The 26,914-nt window shown below is 41.7% G+C and overlaps 1 protein-coding gene across 8 annotated transcripts in view; it reads left to right on the top strand.

The window, feature by feature from the left end:
* Positions 1–3,771: 3,771 nt before the first annotated feature.
* Positions 3,772–26,914, top strand: part of MICU3 (mitochondrial calcium uptake family member 3) — a 149,307-nt gene continuing 126,164 nt past the window's right edge. For 4 of the 8 annotated variants that reach the window (XM_073341941.1, XM_073341937.1, XM_073341940.1 and 1 more), the window contains exon 1: positions 3,772–4,171. In XM_073341941.1, coding sequence (XP_073198042.1) covers positions 3,824–4,171 — 348 coding nt within the window. In that variant the 5' untranslated portion in view covers positions 3,772–3,823. The remainder of the gene's footprint in view (positions 4,172–26,914) is intronic. The other 4 variants (XM_073341943.1, XM_073341939.1, XM_073341942.1 and 1 more) reach the window with 2 other exon arrangements.

Raw genomic sequence — 26,914 nt, 5'->3', positions numbered from 1 at the left:
GGACAAAAACAAATGCTGAAATTTCAAAATTTCCCATAGGATGGAATTTCTGTTTTATTTGATTTTTTTTAAAGGAAGAGAGAAATTAATTGCTTTTTAAAGATATGTGGCTGTTAGGTCCAATCTTCTCTGGATACATATGAGTAGTTCCCATATAAGTGGAGTGGAAAAGAAAAGATAGATGGAGGGCACATGTCTATATTCAGATGAGAGGTCAACTTTTGCATATATATTGATATATCTACCAACATGTGTTTAAATGGCCTGTTCAGGAGCTTTTAAACAAGTTCTTTAACAATGACATTGGAAGACTTTATTTTATTTTATTTAAATTAGGTGGTCTGAATCAGGGCAGATCAGATCTGCAGCTAACTTGGAATCTTAAACTTCCTATAAGAATAGTCTCCACACGTGTTCCTAAGCAGACACCTCACCAGGGAGGGTCTGAGGAACATACTCAGACACAAGTAGTTACAGATGTGTACTGGGCTTTTTGAACTGAACAAAAGATTAGCCTGAAGGTGCTACTGAAAAGTCAAATTCCTGTCTAAAGATGCCAGTTTCAAGGAAACAATATGCAATGGTAAGATAACTCATGGTCCATACACTTTTGGGGATTGGGTGATTAATGAGTCACACATCAAATGGGTTTACTGGCAGTACTATGTTCACGAAAGGTTCATTTGAAATTGGATTTTAAAACTAGACAGTCAGAAAGATATAACATTTGACTGATTGAAGGACCATTTCACATGATCAATGAGATAGATTTGGAAAGGACAGGACAAAATTTTCTTAATTAGGTCCTGTGATGGGGCTTACTCCCATCACTTGATTGACAAGCCAGTTAGTGCCTCTGTGATTGATTGATTGCCTCTCTGACAGAAGGGACAGAGCTAGATAAAAATCATTAGGCACCAGAGCCTGATAGGAAAGCTGAGGGAACTCACTGGGGGAGAGACTGCAGAGGTGGCAAGATGTGCCTGTGGAGAGAAACTCACAGAGAGCAGGTCAGGCTGTCGTGGAAGAAAAGCCTTGAAATAGGACTTAAACTGGTAAGAAGCCAGGTAGGAGAATCCACAAGGAATAAGTTAGGCTTCTGTGGGGGCAGGCCCTGAGATAGGGTCAGTAAGAGCACTTTAGTGGAACCTGAGAGAGGTGGAAGTGGTTAGTTCAACGGAGAAAGAAAAAGCTGAGAGGACCTGGGGAGAAGCCTGGTTCAGAACCAAAGGGAGGATGTATTAAGCACATGCTGTGGAGAAGCAACACAAGGGAGCTTAGAGGTAGGAAGTGGCCCAGGGAAACAGTCGCATGTCTGAAAAAGCAGACCTAGCTGTGTAATATGAGGTACTTGAGATGGAACCTAGAGTAGAAGGTGGGCCTGGGTTCCCTTACCAGCTTCTGAGGAAGCGGTATGCAAGCCTAATGGAAGGAATATTGAGCCCAAGATGGGGGTGAAGGCTGACCACAAAGGATGAGCTGAGGAATAGCCTAAAAGGGGGCTGCAGGCTCTTTTGTGTTATGATGTTTTGTGAACTTTCCAGTTGGATCTTCTTGTTATCTGGAAAGGAACTGAATTTTATGCTGAGCCATGGAAGACTTGGTGAGAAGATGGCCAGCGGGAGGTGCTGGAGATGAGGAGCCCTTGCAGCGTTGCACCCTGACATAATGGAGTACTATGGTTGGTGACTACAGGACCATGGGGGTCCCTAAAGTTGGACTGTGAAGTCCATATTTATGTAATTAAAGTAGCTTAATTTTCAGAGTTAGATTTCCAAATCTATGGATTTAGAAGCTTAATTTTAGACACCCAACTCTGAAAATTTCAGCCAGTCTTACAATGGACCATTGACCCTACAGGTAGGTTTATCAGTAGGTATAAAGAAATGCCTTTTTCTAGATATCCTTTAAGTACAATTTTCTACTAGTAACCCAAAGTTGTTTTGCCTAAGCAAATTAGGTTTCTCCTCTATTTTTTTAGACTCAGCCAAATATACTCTATTTAACTCTTACCTACCTTGATGATCACTCTTTTATTTTCTAAATTAAATAAGCCTCAAATATTTAATATAATTTGGTTTATGGACTCTGTCCTCAGGTGTCAACAGAACATTGTTGGGTAATTGGATAGAGCAATTGATTTTAAGAGTAGGCACAGAAAGGATTTGGATGGTGTTAAGTAACACATTTATTTATCTGCACCATAGTGTAGTCACAGATTCTGGCGGTCTAGTGAAGTGACTGGAAAGACTCCCATTGCCTTCAATGAGGTTTGGATTGGAACCACAGTCACTGAAATCTAAGTATTACTCCACAGCAGTATGACACTTAATCTTGAGACCTAGGTCTGTTTAGGTGGCATGCCTTTCCCTACATAAACTTGCATGCAATATATGAATAAAAATGCTCCTACCTACTGTCCAAAGTTATAACAATTTTTTCATTCTGTTGATTCTAACACTTGAGAACAATGAAGTCAAGAGTTAAATAAGAGATAAATTGAGTCATGGTATTCTAAGTGATACTATGAATTAGAATTACTGTAGTGCCCTCAGACATTTTGGAGTTTGTATAAGCTGAGAAGTACTTATTTTTGTATGGTTTCAGAGTAGCAGCTGTGTTAGTCTGTATCTGCAAAAAGAAAAGGAGGATTTGTGGCACCTTAGAGACGAAAGCTTATGCTCAAATAAATGTGTTAGTGAGCTACAGCTCACTTCATCGGAAGTAGCTCATGAAAGCTTATGCTCAAATAAATTTGTTAGTCTCTAAGGTGCCACAAGTCCTCCTTTTATTTTTGTATGACCTATTGGATTACTGGGCTGATGAATATGGGTATAGTTCCATTCAGGTTAGTACAGTGTGGTAGCAGGAGGTTACTGACATGAGTCTGAGAAACTTAAAACTCATGAGTGCCCAAAATCACTAGACTGGATTTCATTTCACATGTTTTCCTTGTTGGTCTCCAATTCATATACTGTCCAGGCTCAACCATGTTCTGCATGATCAGACTAGATCAAACAACCCATGTAGTATGGCTATGCACAGTTCATAAGGAGATTATACAATATCCTCACAATGTGTGTTCATTTATTTTAAATAAGAATTATGTCATGCTGGTGGAAGGTGGCAGATTGATGGCCACGACTGAAGGCTTATTTATGTACAGAATGGGAAGTGGCACTCCAAGCTTGCCAAAATTGGCCCATCAAAGTGCCTTACATCTGCCCTAGAGGGACTACTTGTTTGAAGGATGGAGAACTTCAGTGTACACACACAATGCTCTGCTGCGGGCTGCGATGGTGGCTTCTGTAGTGTGGACTCTTGTCCACTGAGAACTACCTGCCTGGGAACGCCAACAAACTTCATTTAGGCCGTCAGATACACTACACTGTAAGCAAGGTTGGTGAGGAAGCAGGTCTTACAACAGCTGCAGAGGCAGGCTCAGTGCTCAATACTGGCGGTGAACTCCCCCAGACTGTGGGGGTGGCACAAGCAGAGGATGAGGGGATGGGGCAGGCGGGGTAAGGCGTGAGGCAGAGGAGGGGGTTGGACGGGCTAGATGACAGGAGGGGGCAATGGCGAAGGGAGGCCAGGGGCTGGGACGTGCGGGGGAAGGAGGCTGGGCAGGAGGGACAGAGGACTAGGAGAGGGGACGGGGGCAGAGAATGAGGGCGAGGCGGGGATGAGGTGCAGACGGTGGAGGGACTGGGGAAGGGGTTGGGATGAAGGGAGTCTCGCGTCGCTCCCCCCGCCCTCTCGCGAGGTTTCTGCCGGCTCCTCTCCCCCGGCTCGCTCTGCCCGTCACTCGGGCTGAGCTGCGGCCATGGCCGCCCTGCGGAGCCTTCTGCGGTGGCGCCTGCTGGGTCCCCCGCACTCCTGCTCCCTGCCCGGCGGGCCGGAGCTGGCCAGGTCCCTGAGGGCCGGCGCGGGGCAGGAGGCGGCGGGGCCGGGCCGGCGGGGGGAGCTGGGCATGGCGGCGGGGGCGGCCGGGGGGGCTCTCGCCTGTTACCTGGGCTACCGGCTCTATGAGCGCCGGGTCGGGCGGCTGCCGGAGCCCCCCCGGCCCCGTGGGGCGCAGACAGCCGCCGAGCGCCGACCCGCAGGAGCCGGAGAGCCCGACCCGGCCCGGGGGCTGCTGCCCATCCCCGTAGCGGCGGCTGCCAAGGAGACGGTAGGTGTGTGAGCGCCGAGCCGGGAGCGGATAACGGGCCGGAGGGGGGATGCTGGTCTCTGGCTCGGGGTCCGGTGCCTCCCTGCTCCCCGCCCCGGGGCGGGGGTCCCTGGCAGCCCGTGTCCAGCAGGGGGATGAGCAGAGGTGCGGTGGTGCCCAGCGGTTTGGCACCTGTGTGTGGCGCGCCCCTAGGATTGTGCCCCCCGTGTAGACTTATATAGGCGAGTCAGGGGCAAGATTTAGGGAAACACAGTTTCAGGTCCAAAACTCGTGTCCATTGTACCTTAAAGGGATGCTGTCATGCTCACAACCGAGCTTCTTGTCTGAGAACTTAACCCCGCAGGTGGCTGACCGAAAGACTGGAGAGAGAGAAATAGTTTCCGCTCTGTCTTTTCAGTGTGAATATCTTGTGCGTTTGACTATGTGCCAAATGCTGTCAGTGTCACTTTCTCCTAATTGGGTCCATCTGCATGGGACAAGTGCTTGGACTTGCCCTGTCTGTCGGATCAGGCAGAAAGTTAAAATACAAAAACAGAAGTGTAAAAGATGTGTAAACAATCTGTTTGTTTCCTCCTGCATTGTGCAATACAGTTATTTAATAATAGATGACAAGAAGTATGCTATAACAACCACTCCTCAATTTTGGATTTGCTGTCAAAGGGACCATTTACTGTTTTTCACAGTGTGGAACTATCATTATTAAATCAGATGGTTCATTTCATCCAGCTTGATTTAAAAAGTGTATTGTGCTACAAATGGAACTCCAGCTGATTGAAACAAAATTTTTGCATTGTTTGCTTATTAGTTAAAACTATTAATTTTTTAATTCAATAATATCTTTAGATGGCAATTGACAAGATATATCAAACTGCATAAGAAATTATAATTTTATACTGCTTTGTACATATAATTAGCATAACAGTTGGTCATGTTTTGCAGATTAACGTGCTGGCTAACTGTACAGTAATGGAAAATAGGTGGGGAACTGAGGCACAGACTAAATGACTTGCCACAGGTCTCTCAGGAAACATGTGGCAAAGCAGGGAATTTAAGTTGAGTCTCTCAAAATACTGATTTATGAAGTCCTGGATATTAGATGCCCTATCACAGGGGTTCTCAATCTTTTTGTTTCCCGCAACATGCTATAAAAAATCCACAGCCCACATGTGCCACAACAACTTTTTTCTGCATATAAAGGCCAGAGCCGGCATTAGGGAGTAGCGAGCAAGGCCATTCCAGGGCCCCACACCACAATGGGCCCTGCAAAGCTAAGTTGCTCAGGCTTTGACTTCAGCCCCATGTGACAGGGTTCAGGGCCCTGGGCTTCAGCCCTGTAAGTTGGGGCTTCAGCTTTCTGCCCTGGCCCCTAGCAATTCTAAAACTGGCCCTGCTTGGCAGCTCCCCTGAAACCTGCTCGAGGCTCCCCAGTGGGCCACAGACCCCTGGTTGAGAACCACTGCCCTATCATATCTAAAACTGGGGCATAGTGACATGTTTAGTGCATAATGACATAAATGTTGATTATAGAATGATTTTTATACTGTAAGACGTATCAGAAAACATAGCACATTTTCACAAACTGTTTTTTTTTACTATTAACACAAGTGATTTGACACAGACAGTCCCTCCCCTAAGGAGCTTACAGTCTTGTAGACAGGATGCACGGGGAAAATTAAAGTAGGAAAATTGCTTGGGGTTTTGTCTGCTTTTTAAATTTTTTAGTGCTTATAACCTAATTGCCACCTGAGGCTTGCTACCCTTCAATCACACCCTTTAACCACCCTTCTGTACCCAACCCTTTACCAAACTACTCTCTCCCAAGACGCCCATGTAGTATACCAAACATCCACAACTACTGGTGTTGAGAGGAAAAGATATTAAAGGGGTGTGTGTGTAGAAGGGCTAAAAGAGGGCAGAGTTAAAATTGCGGTATGTGATCTGCAGTATATGGTAGTTCTTATGATGGTTAGGTTTGTGTCTGTATGTGGAAGAATAATGGATATGTGCTGCTAGGTGGCTTAACTTTCACTTCCTGGCTTTTGGGCGTTTGTATCAAGTATGCTTGCTATACACAATTAACTTCTTCATAATTACGTTTTTTCTGTATTAATATATCTTACACACTAAGCTATGGTAAATGTTGTAAAGTGAAGCACTGAAAAGTTGGGAAATTCAAGAGTTAGGCTGCCTGTGTAACCTGAGTTCACTCCACTTGTGGGTATACGTTGTGATTACATTGCTGCCCCCTCCCCAGGATCCCTTCTTCATTCATTGTGCAGGCTGGATGGTGCTTACTGAATGAGCAGTTATTCAGTATTTTGGTTTCACTTTGAAAGTGTGCCCCCATGCCTAAACTTTTTTAAAAGCTAACAAAAATTCTGTCATGATGACATATTGCCATCCACATTACTTATCACCAGGGTTGGAATGTTTAGATCCATTGCCACTGCCACTTGAATTAACAGAGAAACTAATGGCCATAGTAGGTTGACATCCTCCATGTGGACCAGCCACTAGAAGGGGCTGAGACACATACTTGGGGTTTCACAATATTTGCTGAAAGAAAAGGAATGATGAGACTCAAGAATCTTGGGTTCCATCCAGGTTCCGGAGGGGAGTGTTCTCTAGTGGTCACAGACAACCTCACAATTTGACCCCTTCTGACCCTGTCTCTCCAGCCTGTTTCTGTCTTTCCTCCCTTTTCTCCAGAGCCTCCTTCCAGTCCCAGTACTCCCTATGAGTTTCCCAATCTTAGAATCATAGAATATCAGGGTTGGAAGGGACCCCAGAAGGTCATCTAGTCCAACCCCCTGCTCAAAGCAGGACCAATTCCCAGTTAAATCATCCCAGCCAGGGCTTTGTCAAGCCTGACCTTAAAAACCTCTAAGGAAGGAGATTCTACCACCTCCCTAGGTAACGCATTCCAGTGTTTCACCACCCTCTTAGTGAAAAAGTTTTTCCTAATATCCAATCTAAACCTCCCCCACTGCAACTTGAGACCATTACTCCTCGTTCTGTCATCTGCTACCATTGAGAACAGTCTAGAGTCATCCTCTTTGGAACCCCCTTTCAGGTAGTTGAAAGCAGCTATCAAATCCCCCCTCATTCTTCTCTTCTGCAGGCTAAACAATCCCAGCTCCCTCAGCCTCTCCTCATAACTCATGTGTTCCAGTCCCCTAATCATTTTTGTTGCCCTTCGCTGGACTCTCTCCAATTTATCCACATCCTTCTTGAAGTGTGGGGCCCAAAACTGGACACAGTACTCCAGATGAGGCCTCACCAATGTCAAATAGAGGGGAATGATCACGTCCCTCGATCTGCTCGCTATGCCCCTACTTATACATCCCAAAATGCCATTGGCCTTCTTGGCAACAAGGGCACACTGCTGACTCATATCCAGCTTCTCGTCCACTGTCACCCCTAGGTCCTTTTCCGCAGAACTGCTGCCCAGCCATTCGGTCCCTAGTCTGTAGCTGTGCATTGGGTTCTTCCGTCCTAAGTGCAGGACCCTGCACTTATCCTTATTGAACCTCATCAGATTTCTTTTGGCCCAATCCTCCAATTTGTCTAGGTCTTTCTGTATCCTATCCCTCCCCTCCAGCGTATCTACCACTCCTCCCAGTTTAGTATCATCCGCAAATTTGCTGAGAGTGCAATCCACACCATCCTCCAGATCATTTATGAAGATATTGAACAAAACTGGCCCCAGGACCGACCCTTCTGGATCTTCCCTCCTTGGGTTCCCCTTCTTAGTTTCCCTTCCCAAATTACTTCCCCCATCCTCTCTGACCAGCCAGTTCCAATCTCCCTGGTGTCAGCACGTAGAGCAGTGAAAGCACAGGAAAGAGGGTGTCTCTTCTTTCAGTTTCAGTGTCCTGTGCCACAGTGACCTTCAGGAGCCAGGAGAAGGAATTGCAGGGAAATCTTTCTCATTCCCTGCAGACCTGGGCTGGAGCATGCTTCGTGCAGATGGCATCTTCTGAGAATTTAGCTGACAGACAAGTCTTTACTGAGCATGTACAACTTGAGATTTTTCGAAGGTCGTAACTTGATCAGTTTTTCATAACAACAGAAAAAGGTTGACACTGGGATGACTCCCTCTTCCAAACTTCAAGTTCCTGCTCCAAAGCATGGAGTTACTAGAGCATTTCAACAAAGGAGTTGGGAGATTTTTAATATGGGCAAAACAATTAATTTTTTTCCAATCCCACTTTGGGAAATAACTGAGCAATTCTTTTGCTGCAACTTTCTTAAAAAACCTCAGCTTGAGGCCTCCGCCTGCAATGGAAAATTTCAGCCTGAAAGGTTAAAGTTTGGTAAAGTTTCAAACAATTGAAACAAAGTCTTACAATGGGAAGTGTTTGCAAACCTTAACTACATGCATCATTACCAGCTCTGCTTATGATATTGTATATAGACTTATTTTCATCATAAAGCTGGTTGGACTAGTGTTGAGTAGTGACCATTGTTTCTTTTTGGACAGCTGTAAGCCTTCAGTCTTTGAGTAGTTTGATTCCATCCAGTGCAGGGGTTATGAGGTATTAGAAACATTGGAGAAGAAGGTTTCTCCAATGTGACTGGCTGTGTTATGATTCTTATATACTAACATTTTGAGAGCTTGATAGAATTTAATAATGTGATGCGGTTATTGGACTGAAAAGAAAAATATACTTTGAAAAGTTTCTAGGGTGGAGATCTCTCTATTTTAGGTACTTTTATGGCCCACATTACTGTAGTATCTGAGCACCACACAGTTTCTACTGTATCTGTGATGTAGGAGATAAAGGGATTCCCATTTTTACAGGAGGGAACTGAGGCACAGACTAAATGACTTGCTAAGGTTATCTCAGGAAACTTGTGGCAAAGCAGGGAATTGAAGCAGGGTCTCTCAAGCCCCAGACTAATGCACTAACTACTGGACCCTTCCTCACTGAGATGACTATTCCTCTTAATTAAGCTATACAAATATGGTAGCAAAGAGTCAGTATACCTCTCTAAGATGTAACACCTGGGATAAAATAGCATTCTTATATTGTTACTGTAGTACAAAAACATGATGCCGTGTGCGAGTTACGCTTGCTATATGCATGACATACCTACCACAAAAGCAAGGAAGTAGAAAAAGTAAGGCAGCTGCTTCAGAGAGGATCCTGAACTGGTTGAACAGTTTCACAGAGCTTCTGGTTTCCATCGAAGCAACCACTGCTTCAGTGAAGAGCTGGAGTGCCCCTGAACTGGCCGAACAGTTTCACAGAGCTCTTGGCCTTCGTGAACCGACAGCTACTACTTTGATCCTGTCTATCAGTAAACCCATGGTCTGTACTGACTGAAGTGATCCAGATTGCTCTGTGTGATTGCCCTGTTCTCATCATTATTTACCCTCGGGCAGTCTGTCATCTGAAGATTTTGATCAGAAATGACTTTATATTTACTTCCAGATAATTGATGAAAATATTCAATAGTGTTGGGCCTAAAACTGATCCCTGCAAAATCCCACTAGAAACTGCCCTCCCCCATTTGATTATTTTCCCCACTGATGATTACTTTGTACAATTTATCAGTTAGCCAGTTCTTAATACATTTAGCATATGATCTATTGATCTTGTATAGTGCTAGCTTTTAAGTCAAAATATCATGTGGTACTACAAAAGTCTACTTCTATGCAGTCACCTTTATCAGCAAAACTTGTAATCTGAAGGAAAAAAATGTTTGTTTGACAAGACCTGTTGTCAGTAAAACCATATTGACGGGCACTAATTCTATATCCATCCTTTAATTCTTTACTGATTAAATTCTGTATCTGTTTTCCCATTATTTTGCCTGGGAGTGGTGTTAGACCAACCACCCTATAGTTACCTATGCTTCCCACTTCCCCTTTTTGAATATTGGCACCATATTAGCAGTCTCTCAGTCTTCTGGAACTTCCCAGTATTGTAAGAGTTATTAAAAATTAACATAATCAACGGGCCAGAGTTCTTTCACCAACTTTTTTTTTAGGTATCTTGCGTGCAAGTTTTCTGGGCTCCTGAACTACAAATGTTTATCGCTAGTAGATGCTGTTCAGTGTCTTTGTTAGTGGACTAGAAAGCAGTTCATCCTGCTGTGATATGAGTCTGTCATTGTCATTCTTTCCAAATACAGAACAGAAATACTTAAACTCTTCTGCCTTTTCTGCATTGTTATTAACAAATTACTATCTCCATCTGGTAATGGGCCTATGCCATTGTTAGTTTTGTTTGTTTGTTTTTGTTTCTGATATACTTAAAAAACAAACACACTTGTCCTTTGCCATGCCAGCCATGGATTTTTTTAATATATATTTTACAGTTTCTAATTGATATTGTTTGCCATCTACTTCAAAAAGAAAAAAGGTTAAATTTATAATTGCTACATATACTTCCCTTAGTAACCAGAATGGGATTTTTAAACAAAATTGTCCTCTTTTGCAATGGTGGGTTTGTGGCTTTTGGGCCATCTAAACTCTTAAACAATTGCCAATTTCATTCACATTTTTCTGTCTAAATTCTTCATAATTTTCCTCAACTGAAGCATTAAGTGTATATCTTGTGGTTGGGACTGTCCTCTGTTTGTCCATACACAATGTAATTGGATCATGATCACTGGTTCCTAGGCAACCAGCAATTTCCAGTCTAGTGGGAACTCTGTCTTCATCTGGATAATGAGATCCAAAATAGTTAGTTCATCTATAACTTTTAGTAATTTGGATATTTTACTGCTTGCTATATAAGACCTTCAACATATTTATCCCAAATTGAAGTGCTCCATGATGACACCATTTTTTTTTTTTAAATTACCACACATAGGTAGGTGTTTAAGTGTTCTGGAAATTAAACACAAGTGTTTTCTTTTCTAAAGTGTTTTTAAGAGAACCAGTTATCGTCACTAAATGCTTATTTCAATACAGATTTTAGAAACAAGTTACATAACCACCGATAATAGGTTTGGTTAAAACCACTCTCTTCGGATCTAAACATTCATTGTTTATTATGGTTTTAAGTTCCCTAGACTGGCTTTCTGACTTGCCAAGAGGGTGTACGTTCTAGAAGTGGAGTGTCTCACCTGAGAGAGGCCTGATGTTGGTCCCAGAGGATTGAATTCCAAGAACTAACCATAAAAACCTCCCAGTTGATCTTCATTGCTATGACACACCCTATTACTGGGGATAGAAATATTCCAGTTATTCTTTACTGAGGTATTTATAAACATCAAGACCATTGTTTTCTTTCAGCATCTGAGGGCTATGTTTTATATTTACTAAACTTTTAGAGTTGTATTCATCCTATTCAGAGTTTAAGTGAATATGAAACATAAGTGTGTTAAGATGGCTTCACTGAATTCAGTAACTCCATTGATATTTTTTCATTTATCCTTCTAAGATGTGATTTGTACTCTCACATTCCCATATGTCTCTTATTAGAAAGCTGCTTTTCAGTTGTTTCTTTAAGACAACTCTAACCCATGCTTACTTAATGTGGTTCTCTGTCGAGTGGCTGGACACACAGGCTTATGAGTTGGCTACAGTCTTTGAGCTAACAGAGGTGATTCTTTTAGCACAGGTAGTAATGGCTCATGCATTTAGATCCAGAAGTCCTGAATTCAGTCCCTGCCACTGACCCAACGGGGGCATCAAATTAAATATGAATCAAACCTTACATATTCACAGAGGAAAATATTATAAACAAAAAGAATCCTCATTGTCATAAATATAAAGGGAAGGCTAACCACCTTTAAATCCCTCCTGGCCAGAGGAAAAACCCTTTCACCTGTAAAGGGTTAAGAAGCTAAGATAACCTCGCTGGCACCTGAACCAAAATGACCAATGAGGAGACAAGATACTTTCAAAGCTGGGGGGCGGGGAACAAAGGGTCCTCTCTGTCTGTGTGATGCTTTTGCTGGGACCAGAGCAGGAATGCAGGTAAGAACTCCTGTAAAGAGTTAGTAAGCAATCTAGTTAAATATGCATTAGATTCTGTTTTGTTTAAATGGCTGATAAAATAAGTTGTGCTGAATGGAATGTATATTCCTGGTTTTGTGTCTTTTTGTAACTTAAGGTTTTGCCTAGAGGGATTCTCTATGTCTTGAATCTGATTACCCTGTAAGGTATTTACCATCCTGATTTTACAGAGATGATTCTTTTACTTTTTCTTTAATTAAAATTCTCTTTTAAGAACCTGATTGCTTTTTCATTGTTCTTAAGTTCCAAGGGTTTGGGTCTGTGTTCATCTATGCAAATTGGTGAGGATTTTTATCAAGTCTTCCCCAGGAAAGGGGGTGTAGTGCTTGGGGGGATATTTTGCAGGAGGGAGACATTTCCAAGTGGGCACTTCCCCTGTTATTTTGCTAGACACTTTGGTGGTGGCAGCTTTTAACCTAAGCTGGTAAAAATAAGCTTAGGGGGTCTTTCATGCAGGTCCCCACATCTGTACCCTAGAGTTCAGAGTGGGGAAGGACCTTGACACTCATATTCTATAAACCAATTTTATCAGGCTTTTAACTTGCTCATATGCTTCACAAGAAGACAAAATTTTATAGTTCGCATCCAACAGATATATTTCTTGGTGTCTTTTTTAATTTCAGTACAAACTTGCATATTCTTCATGTATTTGTCAGTGTGGATCCCACTGCAAGCACCAATGTACCTTCTGCACACAAGACCAGATTTTTTTTTACAGTGTCCATTGGGACCACTCTTGTGCTTCCTTTTGCTCCTGTGTGAGGGCGTAAAGAACATCATGCCTGTGATACTCTCTTAGTTCCCTTTTGCTGCTTGTGGCAGCAAGATGGTACCAATGAATTTCTAACCTGTTAATTCTTAGTTCAGGCTAAACTTCTTTAGATGTACTTCCAATCTATAATATTTGACTACTGGGAACTAATCTGACCCATATGGACCGCACTCTACTGTGTAGACCTCTCTGTACATCCTGTCCCCTGTACAGGGTTCCTTAATATGGTGACATTGAAACCTGCATGCTTCAAGCCCTGTTCATCCTGGACTGGACTAATCCCTTTTCAGGATGGACATAATAGGTATCTCTTGTGCTTAGGGAAATCACATATTTCAAGCAGATGCTCAGGGTGCTTGTCTCTCTTTGCTAAACAAGTTGCAAGAAGCGAGTCCGTCAGACACGGAGGAAACTAGTTCCAGAATCCTACTGGTGGATAAACCAGTATCATCCAACATCCTCTTGAGCAGGCAGGCAATGCCTAAGACTAGCATGGAGAAGATGGCACCAAGGAAAGATCTGGCCCTGACATCAGCCCTGGTACAAACTGACATGCCTAGCATCAAAGAGGACCTCAGCACTGAAGCTGACACCAACATCTCCAATATCAAAGTGAAGTACCTAGACAGACTGCTCTGAGTGTAGAGGCAGAAGCTCAAGAAGAAGCTCACTATTCTCTCATTTAAAAAAAAGACACTGCAAAGAGTCTGGAGAGAAGTTCACCAAGCCTCGCACAATGTCAAGGGCTGGGGTTAAGGAGCACTTCTTAAGATAGCAGTCTCTGCTGGCACAAACTAAGTCTGGCAACCGTGGTGACTATGGAGCATCATGGCTCCAGCCCAAAAGAGTTGCAGGCCATAACTGAGGGCTCAGAGGTGTTCAAGTGGATAGACAATGTTCTGTGCTTCATGAAGGACTCAAGCTACCCTTCGTACACCCCTGCTCTGTACCAGAAGCTCTACAGTCCTCAGCCCCAGCTGAAACAATGCACATGCCCTGCCAATGCAGACAACCATGTCAAGAGGCATCCAAGACACAACAGGGGCACCTGCCTTCCTCAGCAACATACTCTGCTCCTATGACACATGAGTAAGGTTAAGATTCTGTCACATGTATTTTTAGTAAAAGTCAGGGACAGGTTTTGGGCAATAAGCAAAATTCACAGAAGCTGTGACCTGTCCCTGACTTTTACTAAAAATACCCAAGGGTGGGGTAAAAACAGCTCTGCCAGGGCTTGCAGCTGCTCCAGCCTCATTGCTGCTCCTGCGGCAGGGCTGACTGCTGCTGCTCCAGCCCCAGAGAGGCTGACCTAACCCCAGACGATGTTAGGGCTGGCCCAGGCCTGGTCACTGCTCAGCTGTTAGAGTGGGATGGGGCTGGCCATTGGACCTCTGTTTGGGCGGGCCCAGAAAGTCGTGGAATCTCTGACCTCCATGACAGAATTATAGTCTTACACATGAGCAGATTTGATGAGACAGTTGAGAGCCACATCAAACCTAATTGAGAGAGCACAATTTTTGGAAACTGCCTCATCCCATCCCAGTGAGCATGGTCTGCCATGACATGAGTCAGATATAGGGTGACCAGACAGCAAATGTGAAAAATCGGGACAGAGGGTGGGGAGTAATAGGAGCCTATATAAGAAAGACCCAAAAATCTGGACTGTCCCTATAAAATCGGGACAGCTGGTCACCCTAGTCAGATAGGTGTTAGAGGTGTGTGTACATTTAATTCCACTCTTTACCCCTTTCCCTCTTCAGGGACCTGTCTTATGAGAGCCCACCAAAACCAGAAGTAGCTTAATTGCTTCATCCAAGAGTCATAGAGCAGGTCCCAAAATAGCTCAAGTGAAGAGACTTCTCGGATTTCCTCATTCTGTAGAAGAAAGGGGTTTTCTCCAATCCTCAACCTGAGGAGACTCAACATATTACATACCATCCTGAACCTGAGACAGTAACATTTGCCTCTGTCATTCCATCTCTCCCTCTCAAGGCTGGCTTGTGGCTCTTGACTTACAGGATACGTACTTCTACATTTCAATCTACCTGGCCCATAGGAAGTACCTAAGACTATCAGTGGGGCCTAATTGTGACCAATAATGGTTCTTCCCTTCAGAGCATCCACAGCACCAAAATGTCTGGCAGTAGTTGCAACACACTGTAAGAAGACAAGGAATCCACATCTGCTTGTACCTGGATGACTGGCTGATCTGTTCCGACCTGCTCCTGGAGACTGTCAGCCTTGGAATATATCCTTTCCCTGTTCTCTCAGCTAAGATTCCTTGTGAACTGAGAAATCATCTCTCATACTACTGCAGGTGGGAGTTCATAAGAGCTGTGACTCCAGATCAGCAAAGACCTGTGTGCCAGAGGACAGGTTCAGATATCTGCAGTCAGTGGCATATGAACATGAGAGTGTACACATGTGACTCTGCCTGCCAGACTTCAGCTGTGGCCTTTACAGTTGTGGCTGAGGTATGCATATTTCCCATCCAGACCTCATGTGAATAGCAGGATCATGGTCCCACCTCAAGTCCTCTGAGAGCTTGGTTTGTGGGTAGGCCCAGTAAATATGGGGGGCTGGGGAAATTCATGTCATTCTTGGTCCGCTCCATGATGATGGCTTTTATGTGGACACACATGGGACAGGCTGAGCTGCCCATCTGAACCATCTGCAAAAATCAAGGCATGTAGTCTCAAGAAACCTGAAATTACACGTGAACATCCTGCAGCTGAGGGCTGTCAGAATGGGCTGCATGCACAGCACAGCTGGATACTAGTTTTAAAAACAAAACAAAAATCCCCTGGCCTCAGCATGAGGCCTATGTGCACCTATAGTGGGAACCATACTGACCACAACATCTCAAAGAACCATATGGTAAGTAACAGTTCTATGAGTCCTTTTAAACTGAAAGCAAAGAGGACTGTCCAGTTCTGTAAGGAATGTCAGGAAATGCAAAAATTAGGGTTTTCATAACATTAACTTGCCTCTACAGCGCGCACACACACACAAAATTTTTGATTACTAAGTAGGCTATTAATTCATACCTCTGTGTGTGTGTGTGGTATATGCAATGTGGGCAAGTTAACAATAGAAACTTAACTCTTGTGTGTGTCTAGTGTTTTAAATGTAGTAACTTCTCTTAAACAGGTAATCTAAAACACCTATAGAAGCATAATAAAGAATACATTTTGAGAAGCTGGGATTTGAGAATTCCAGATTCCAAACCATTCTGCTCCTAACACATTGATATAGTGCTAAACCTTTTTTCGTAATCAATATTAATGATGGAATATTGGTAACTTATACATCTAGATAGCTGAAAAAGAAGAACAGAATTTTTAACCATCAAAAGTTTAATGTAAAATGTTAGTGCTAATATTACTATTTTGGAACACTGTAGTTATGTTCTAGTTAAACTTTATCACAAGGATTTCCTGTAAAGTCTTATTCAAACCAGTCATTCTACACAATATTTTAAATACATTCCATCTTGCAATGCTTGTAAATATTTTCACATAATATCCTTGTCACATATTTTAAGAGAGATCAGTTAGCAGGAGAGTTGGCTGTACTAGAAATAGAACTTTGCTAAGCATCAAAACAGTTTTGTCTACTTTGGGGTTTTCCCACACAGAGAATTTGATGTTTAACCTGTTGGCCACCCACCATGAAAATAAAATGTATACTGCTTTTATCTACTTGGAAGCATATTAAATAAGCCTGAAGCCAAATATAAATGAAGGGAGCTGAGTACAGACTTTGAAAACCTTTTTATTTTAATGATTTGTACAGAACCTCATTGATTTCATACAGGTTACTTTGTAAAAAGAAATCAGTGAAATCTGCTCATTTAAAACATAATTGTTAAAAGATTAAACTATTATAATAGAATACATGTTTGACTGCTAGCAAAAGATATTTCCTAGTAGTAAATAGTGGCTTCTTTAGGTGAAATCAAATGCTAGTCTTCTTTCTTTGTGTCAATTAGAAAAAGCCAAAGTAATACTTATGTGATCTGGAGCATAGCGAAGTCTTCTCTCTTATGTGGAGATGGCTTATGATAGGGCAATTTTTTCTTGCCTTATATAGCCTGTAGACTATTTGACATTATTTGTTGATGCTTTGAGGTGGTGAAAGGCAATGTATTGTTCTGAACTTAGATAACTGATATAATTGGTTCAGGTAACCTTTCTAGAGCATTATCAGCTTGTAGGCATCAGTTTTCCTAATTTTCAAGCAGCAAATCCTTTATTTGGCATTAACCTTGTCTCCATGGGAAAACCAGCTCTTTTGCCAGAGTGAAACTTTTGAATTATTGACCTAAAGTAACATGAGACAAACACTTGGCAGTGAACTTGTCCTTTGTGGTGTTTATAGGAAGGATAATGATGTAATGTATTATCTGAATGCTTTATTTCCATTAAAATTGAGCCATAGCTTTGTAATTACTGCTTTCAAATATATTAAGAGTTTACAACAACTGCAGCAGTTTAATTTTTATGCTATTGTGCAAAATGGGATCCTGGCTTTAGGACACTTTATGGAGGTGCAAAGCTATTTTACTGTGCTGCCTGGGTAGCTGTCACTATAAACAGTTTGAGATATAAACAGCTGAGCAACTCTCTGAGATTAGACAGTTAGTAGGATGGATATGAAGTCCTAAAATGAGAACCCTGGGATTAAACAAGCCTAAGGGGAAGTTTGGGTGAAATATGGTGAACTCTTGGTGAGTACAGGTGTTTCAAGGACTTTGCGGCTTGCTGTTATGTCCACTGTGGAAAAATAGAGATGAACTCCTAGACAGGAATGAGTTATGGACACAGCAAGAGACTCACTCACACTTTTGATATTTCCATTTGAGTGGGGAATGAGGAGAGAGAAGTAAGGATAAAAGAGAATAATTGTACATAGAATAATTTCACTTCACTCCTAAAGCACTTATAAAATTACTCAACTTACAAGTGAACTGTTTCATACACAAATTGCCTCACTCACTGTTGGAATGCCACCACATTTAAGGCAAAAAGTGGTAGCTATGTAATAGCACACCGCGTGTTACATAATAGGACTATCCATCTTCTAAAACGTCTTTCTTTTTTCTTTTGTTTAAAGCAACATTTTCATGATTGATCCTAAATATAATATGCTTCCCTAAATGCCAGGTATACAGTACAAATATGCCTCTTAATCAGAAAAGACTAAAATTCTCCAAGGCCTGCAATAGTGTTTACATCAGTGTTTTTAGTCTATCTGCTCTAAATACAATACTTCTGGGAAGTGACTTTCAGGAACATGTTAGGGGCTAGATGGCCCTCCATCTGTTTAGTAGGGGATTATCATAATAATTTATGGACATATTTTAGAGCTATATATGTATATTTATATATTATAAAGCTTCTCACTTTAGGGCTTCATATCCATCCTAGTACCTGTCTAATCTCAGAGAGTTGTTCAGCTGTTTATATCTCAAACTGTTTATAGTGAGAGCTACCCAGGTAGCACAGTAAAATAGCTTTGCACCTCCATAAAGTGTTTAGGACATATACAGAATAACTTTGATTTTGAGACTATTGTAGGCCCCATTTGAGAAGGTTGCTAGTTTTTTTAGTGTTCAGGATGTTTGTAAGACATGTTTAATATGTAAGGAGGCAAACATATGTCCCTTCAAAAAGATATTGCCAGAATATGATTTGATTTTCAAAATGGCCTTTATTCTCCCTGATGATGAAAACCTGACAGTAAAATGTATCTTAGAGGGAAAACACTTTTCATAATGTGTGAACACTTGGCTGCTGTAGGTTTACTTATGACTGCTGACATGAACTAATCCATTTTATAAAAATTGCTGTGAAATATCTTTTATGCAGAAGTATATGTGAGTGTTTTTTAGACAGGGGAGACATTTAAAGTATGCCATTGGAATATGGACAGGAACATCAATTTGTCACCTGCTTTTTTTTATTATGCTATTGCTGTGTACCATTCAAAATTTTCTGAGGGCTTGTCTACGTGTGTGTGTGAGAATCAGCAGCTTTTTGCTGCATCTAAGGTTACATGCATTATCCAAGCTGCAGTAATAGCATGCACATGGGATGGTGTTCCCTCTGTCAATGTACATCACTGGGTACACATGGGCAGTTTGCCGCATGGTGTTCTCAGAGGGTATGCTTCACTGCTGAGCATTCTGCATTATGGAATTTTTCTCACTGCATTGTGGGATGCCTAGCAGAAGCCAGGATAGATAAAATTGTTTAAAATCTCATGATTCATCTGTCTTTGCTTCGTATTACCTTTATGGGTGGTCTAGTGCCACTTTTGAATTGCTGTCTCACCACTATGCTGGCAACCTCTGATACACACAGGCTGCTTGGGCTGTATTTTAGCACTCAGCTGGTGGAACTTGACTGGAGATTTCACGTGCCACACCACTGAATAGATGTAGCAGGAGTGTCTTCAGTGATGGTGGAACTGGGACGTAGATGAGAGACACCGAGGAACTCCTAGAAGAGGACTGGTTCCTGGAGCAGCTTCACAGTGTACAGTGCAGATTCTGAGCTCAGGTAACGAGAATGTATTGATAGGAAAGGATTCACCTGCAGATCTGGGATTACCAGCTGTGGTGAGAGAATTTTAGGATGGGAGGAAGGCAACCTTTTTGGAGATGTGCTGTACTAATCCTGGAGCTACAATGGCAGCAGAGCAGCATGCGGCGTGCCATATCTGTGGACAACAAGTCACAATTGCCATCTGGAAGCTGGCCACCCCCAAGTGCTGCTGGCCCATAGCGAACCAATTCGGTGTGGGGCGATCACCATTGGGGACCACTGTCATACAGTTGTGTGATATCATCGAAGAGTTACTGTTGTATTGGGTTATAATTAGGGTAAATGGGCATGTTTTAATGTTTTTTTATGGTTTTAATGATTATATTAACCAATGAGACTGTACCTTTCCTTAGAAAATAACTGAAGTACAAATGGAAAAATTGATTAAAATTGATTATTTAAATCCCAGCTTTCCTCTTGGTGATTTAAATCAACCCATCTTGTGGGTGAATATTGTCAGATGCCTATTGCTCTTATTTTGAGTCTTAGGCCCGAAATTTGTGCAGCTGTTAACCCATGGCAGGGCGGGGGTGTTGGGAGTTCTTTGTGCAGTGTTTATGGACTGTGGAAGTACTATGTTGTGGCAGTCCTTGTTGTACTTGTCTTGGCTGGCCTATTTGACATTATTGAATACTGAACATTTAATTAGTGTCTTTGACATTATTAAATTGTAGAACAGGGGTTGGCAACCTTTGGCATGTGGCCCATCAGGGTAATCCACTGGCGGGCCGTGAGACATTTTGTTTATGTTGACCGTCCGCAGGCATGGCCCCCTCCCGCAGCTCCCAGTGGCTGTGGTTCGCCATTCCTGGCAAATGGGCTATGTGGGAAGCGACAGCCAGCACCGGCCTGCGGCTTACCACAGCTCTCATTGGCCGGAAACTGCAAACCATGGCCACTGGGAGCTGTGGCGGGCTGTGCCTGCGGATGGTCAATGTAAACAAAATGGTTTGTGGCCCCCAGCGGATTACCTAATGGGCCGTGTGCTGACAGTTGCCAACCCCTGTTGTAGAACATCATTACAGCAAGATTTATTGCCTACACAGTTTATTAGTTCTTTTTTTTCCAAGAAGAATATAAGGGAAGGAATACATTTTAAATATCAGTTGAGCTTTTTTTAATCAAAAGAATCATGGCAGAGAATTGCATAACCTACCTTATTTGAAACTGAATGATGGTCAAGTGTATAGACTAAATCAGACACTTGCAGTTCTTACCTGCAAGACCAAACTCAGCTGAAAGAAGAAATGATGAAGTACAGCAGCAGCAAGAAAATGAAAATGGCATCATTCTTCTAATAAGAACAACTTCAATAATACAACACATATAGATGGTCATTAGGTCAAAGGAGACTACTAAACGACTTATAGAAAGCTATTAAGATAACTGATGTATAAACACATTAATAAGTTTGGACTAAAGAAAGATGTTACTATGGCTTTACGAGAATGAATAGACTCTTCAGGGTCTGGGAGCTGACAGTGGGAGGAGGCTGTTGCTTTAGGTTGGACTAATGGGTTGACCTGAATTAAGACGCTTTATGTTTATTCAGCTAAGTCTCTGATAAAGACTGTTAAATTACTAGCAATGAATTAAGACTAGTAGATTTACTCCTGGGGGAATTCTGCGCCACTGCACAATGCAGAATTTTGCAGAATACTTGGTCCTGCTTCACTGTAGGGACCTGAATTCGGTGACCTCTTGAGGTATCTTCCAGCCCTCTGCTTCTTTCTTTTGGGATTAATTTTAAAAAAAGTTTAATAAAGAAATAATAAAAAAACAACTTTAAATGACTTACTGCTTGTATGTTATCAAATGCCACACATTTCACAAGCTATCAGTGGAATTATGCAATGTGTCAAAGCTTCAAGAAGAGACACTACAAAATCAGACAATAATACACAGCTAGAACATGTTAGGGTGGAGGAAAAAGACACACACAGAGACCTTCACAAACAGGCAAAAAGGGAAAGCGGGGGCACAAGGGAGGGGAGATGTCTGGCATTGTTTGCGCTATCTCAGCAATCTTTATTCAAATGTATCAAGAAACATGGTCCAAATGTCTTCAAATTTATTTACTTGGTCTCTGCATCGATGAGTTACTCTTCCTTCACTACAATTCAGACACGTCTGAATACCACTGCTCTAGTCTGGGAATAAGCCTACTCTTTCATTTTTGTAAAATTATGGGTTTGACAATCTTTGCGGCCCTCAAGAATCAGCGTAGTACATGTGTAACCTATGATATAATTTTCAGCTGAGGTTTGGTTGCTGAAGCCAAGCGTTATTTTAATTATTGTGTCTGTCTCTTTCCACAGCTGCCTGACTGTTGGACAGTCCCCCAGCATATGCATCAGGGTCCATTTTTCTTCAGTTTAGCACCAACTAACATCAGAGGACAAAGTCCCCAGCCCTAAATTTCTATGATTCTGTAACCCATTCTTAGGTAATTACGGGAGGGCGTACCTAGGGACTCATTAGAGCAAGGATACAAAGAGGAGGTACACATATGGTTGCTTTTTCTACCTCTCCATCCCTTCCCAAACAGGAAACAGGTTCAATAAACCAGGCCCAACCCGGGGCAGCAAGGAGGAACTGACCATTAATCTGTACTTATTGCAAGAGATTTTAAATTTAGGGCTGTTTGTTTTCCTTCTCAGCTAAAGCTAACCAAGCTTTGGCTTTGTTTCTGGACTAGGCAGAAGAAAGCCAGGACAATACATCCTGACACCCTGCAAATTGGGCCAGAAAAGGGAAAAGCTCAAAGGTGTGTGTGCCAAGGGCCACGATGCTTCTTTCCTGTTACTTTTGGCTATGGCTGTGTTTCTGTAGATCTGTTTTCATGTGTATACAGAACAGTGTTTAAAATTAACTTTATCAGTATAAACTGACCTTATGCTGCTCCCGTGCTGAGCTGGAGAGTGATGGTATGGGAGTTTGGGGGTGAAACTTGGAGGGACATGAACTGGAGGTTTAGGATTGGGCGTGGGGGTGGTATATGGAGAGTGGCCAGGCTCTCGGGTTTTAAAATAGAGGTCTGTATGGGAGGAGTGAGCACACTGGTAAGGAGAAAAAGTACTGGCAAGACATGGATGTCAATATGACAAGAGGTCAGGTTGTAAGATGATGGAGTGTAGGGGATCAAGAAGAGCAATTTTATTCATGTGAAACTTTAAAATGCTTAACTTTCTGGATATAAAGCTTTAAATACTTTAAAGCTTTGAATATGGATAAAAGCTTTTCCCACCACTATCTACTTTTCCATTTCCTACCCACTTTCCCTTTCTAACACTAACCTATCTCCTACGAGAAAAGGAGTACTTGTGGCACCTTAGAGACTAACCAATTTATTTGAGCATAAGCTTTCGTGAGCTACAGCTCACTTCGTCAGATGCATACTGTGGAAACTGCAGAAGACTTCTGTTACTCTGAAACCTATCTCCTACGGAATTGCTAGTCTCCAAAAGGGTCTGTCAAAGAAGGACTTCCCTCCCGCTTACCTTAAAAAATTTAAATAGGTTTGGTGTATGTCACTCTTTTGAGAAAAAAATAAAACAAAACAAAACACCCACAAGAAATAACCCCCTAAATAAAAACTCTAAGGAAATTCAGAAACAGTTACTTCATTAAAAAGAGTTGTTTGAAAGTATGTTACAGTGGCAACCTAACATTGCCAAAAAAGTATTAACTTTTATAAGGAAAATTTATCTTTTATTTTTAAAAACGGTGTATAAGGAGACCAAAACCCCAACATTAAAAACTGGGTTGACCATATAAGTCATGACGTGATAGAGAATGATGAAGGTTTACATGACAGCTGGCAACTGGCTTAGTCCCTTAACTTAACTGGCTAAGTCCCTCAGTTCCAGATTTTTAATGTTTGGGGCTTTTATACTGTTTGTTTTTGGGTGTCAGTGAGACTCCCTTAAAACATACTTTCAACCCTAATACTTTGTTTAAAAAAAGATTCTTGCTTGTGAATAGAAACGTTAATTTTGAGGCTGAAAGAAAAAGTGTTGTAGATTTTGTTTGTTTTTTGGTAAATCCTATTAAGCGAAGCAGGTCAGCTGATGAGGTAAACCAGAACTAACCTGCTATTCATAAAATTGAGATAAAACTGCTAATCAGAAGTTCGTGACAGTGCACTTAAGGGAAATGGCCACGTCCAGTTTTTAAAAGGCACAGAACTATAACATGATATAAGATCATTGTAAGTAGTAGACAAGATTGCCAAGAGGATTAGTAAATAGAAGTCTGAAAAATCTTTTTTTCTTTTATTTGTCAGAGATATGCTTTCATGAAAGTTTTTGAAGATTGCCGATAATTACTAAGAGATTTGGTTTGGATAAGCTTTAAAAACTTCAAATAGAAATTGGAGTCTTTTTGACTCTTACCCCCCTACTTTGTCAACACCACTGTACTTTCCTTTAGAATTTACCTGGCTTTGTGAATCTTACTGAATGATCCATCTGTTTTGGTGCTCGCGCTGCTTCAGTAAAACTTCCCCAACTCTGAGACTTATGCGGTCATAGGTGCACCAGAATGTGCTTGAGTTAAGTAGACAGGGAGCAACTTGTAGCATAACTAAGGCTGCGAGTTTGTCACAGAGGTCATGGAAGTCACAGATTCCATGACCTTCGTGACTTCTGCAGTGGCTCGTATGACGGAACCAAGGGCCACCTGAGCAGCTTGGGTGGGCCCTGGGCCAGCCGCACTGGCCGCTGCTGGGGCAGTCTCGGGCCACCGCCCCTCCCCACCCTGCAGCAGCAGCAGGAGTTTGGGTCGGGAGCTCAGGGCTGGGGCGTGGGAAGGGGTGAGGGCCCTGGCAGCGCTTATCTTGGGTGGGGGGCTCCCCAGAAGTGGCGACATCCCTTGGCTCCTAGGGGGAGGCGTGGCCAAGGGGCTCTGTGTGCTGCCTCTGTCTGCAGGCACCACCTCTGCAGCTCCCGTTGGCTGAGGTTCCCGGCCAACTTCCTTGAGTACTGGGTGTCACTTTATTTTTATTGTAGCACTCAGCATTTAAGAAATGTTAAAGTATGTGTCTGACAATGCAGTAAATACGGTTGGAAGTGTCTCCATGGAAACATAAGCAACACTACTTGATATGGTCTGAATTGCTCAAAGTGCACAGAACCTCAACATATCCTCCAAGTACTGCATCTGAATAGAAAAGTATGCTAAAACTTCCTAAGTGATCTATTATGATTATACTTGTTTAGTAAATTCTTAAAATGCAATCCTACTCTGAAAGATGACGGGGCAAAAATGGCACTTATGCTTGTTTCCTGTGTGTATTCAGAATTGTATCTGCTAATATTAGTGCTAAAAATAATTGTCCACTCTCTAGCCCTGCAGAAGTTGCACAAACTAAGAGGGAATGATCTGGATTCTCTTTTTTCATATATATCATAAACAGAATTGTTAACTAAAACTCTGATTTTAGGGATAATCTGTTACATCTGTGCAAACACACTGAAGAGGATGGGTTGCACAAATTTCACTGAAAGCATAACCTGAATGCAACTGGTTTGCATGTGTATAATTTGAGAGCACAATTTGGCCTGCAGGATCTTTTATTACTGCTGATGGATGTCCAAGAAGGAAAGAACCCAGCTTTCCATTCTCATTACATGGTGACTTTGCAGGGCAGGCAGTTAGAAAACACATCTTATCCTTGTACATTTGATTTGGAAAGCACTGGAAAATGTTAAAACTTGGGATCCCAAAATGCCACAGTTACAGTCACTTCTCAAGACTGTAATGTCAGCCTATATGTGATCTTAAAAAAATTCTTAATGGCAGTTCTGATAAACTATTACTTTGTCCGTAGCAAACATTTTTTCTAAATTTAAATTTGATTGTTTTGATATATTTTAAAATATATAGAAATGTTAACCTAAAATGTAGAAAAATATTTGGACCTTCTGGAAGGAGCCCTGTGTGTGTGGTTTGCACTGCACAGAAGAGGTCTTGTTTGTCCCCAAAATACTATTAAATATGCCCTAGATACACAGACAGGGATCTCCAGTAAAGAGGGATATCCAGTAAGGAGGATCAAGCAGCTTCACTTTCTTCATGGGAGGATAGTGGGGGACTGATAGTCCTTGTAATCTTGGATACAATGATTTCTAAAAATAAAAAATTTTGAATTGCATGATACTGCTGTATGAATTGTAGGCTCTCTCTCAACCTAATAGAGTCTCTGAATCTGAGAAATTTATTGGCTTCCTAATTTTGCAGTTTGTGAGTTGTCTTGGAGGTGAGAAAGTGATTCATAAGAAGTTCACTTCCACAGAACTTGTTAACAATTGGCAGAAGCAAATACTTGATGCACTTATTTTTTTTTCAGTTCTCCTTCCTCCTTCTCAACATAGATTATGGATTATTTCCTTCAGGTCACAAAAAGTTTCTCACCTATTTTGCCAAGTGATAGAATAGCTTTACATAGCCAATTATTTTAACTTCTTCTGCTAGGAACTGAGGAGGCAGCATAACAAGTGACTGCATATAGTCTTTCAAGATAAATCTGTGGTGGTACTTGTACAGGACCCTTGTTTAACATATCTACAAGTGTAGAAATTGAAAAATTTGACAGCAACTTCATCTAGATTGTCCCTAATGAGGTTGAATTTTTATTTTTATATGTATTTTATTTTTGGCTGTTTGGTTTGTTTTATTTCTGACCTACAGTCCAAAGTAACTGTTGTCATGTGTTCCCAAAGAGAAATTTTCAACCAATTGTTGACACTCAGCCATTTATGAGCCCAGCCCTGCATCTGGTCTACAACACCAATTTAGTCATTGGGAGGGCTACAAGTTGGAAGCAGCTTGGTTTTATTTCACCCCTGTAGTTTTACTTTATGTGTTACTTTTTCAGGTGACTAAATGTTTGCATTTTGGAAATCAGAACTCAAGAAAGCCTACATTTGTGACCACCCAGTAAATATGCCTTTTCCTTTTAATCACTGAAATCTAAACCTCACCCTTACAAAGATTTCTGAAAAAATACCTTCCATTTGTAGTTTAAGACTGTTATCTCTTGGTGGACACTAACTGCAAACATCTCTTAAGCTTGTTCCCTTTGTTGGAAGTGTTTGGACTCCTCTTTAAAAATAAACTTTCTGTGGCTAGTTTCTTGGGTGGTTTAAAAAAAATGAACTACTGTTTAAGATCTGTTAATTGTTGTCTTTGACTTAATAGTTTCAAAATTGCTTAGGTGGCAAAACTAACTCAGTGGTATGTCTGTGAAATGAATAAAAGGGTAGAGTGACATTCTAGCTGTTTTATTGCTTAGATATTGCTTTCTGATTTTTAAATACTATTAAAAGTTAACTGTGTCATTGCTCTTCATTTTTAAGCTGTTGTTTTTCTCTGCATTTGTGATGAAC

This window comes from Lepidochelys kempii, chromosome 4 (genome assembly GCF_965140265.1).
Source record: "Lepidochelys kempii isolate rLepKem1 chromosome 4, rLepKem1.hap2, whole genome shotgun sequence".
Lineage (NCBI taxonomy): Eukaryota > Metazoa > Chordata > Testudines > Cheloniidae > Lepidochelys > Lepidochelys kempii.
The sequence above is the reverse complement of the archived record's forward strand: the minus strand, read 5'-3'. Positions and strand labels throughout refer to the sequence as shown.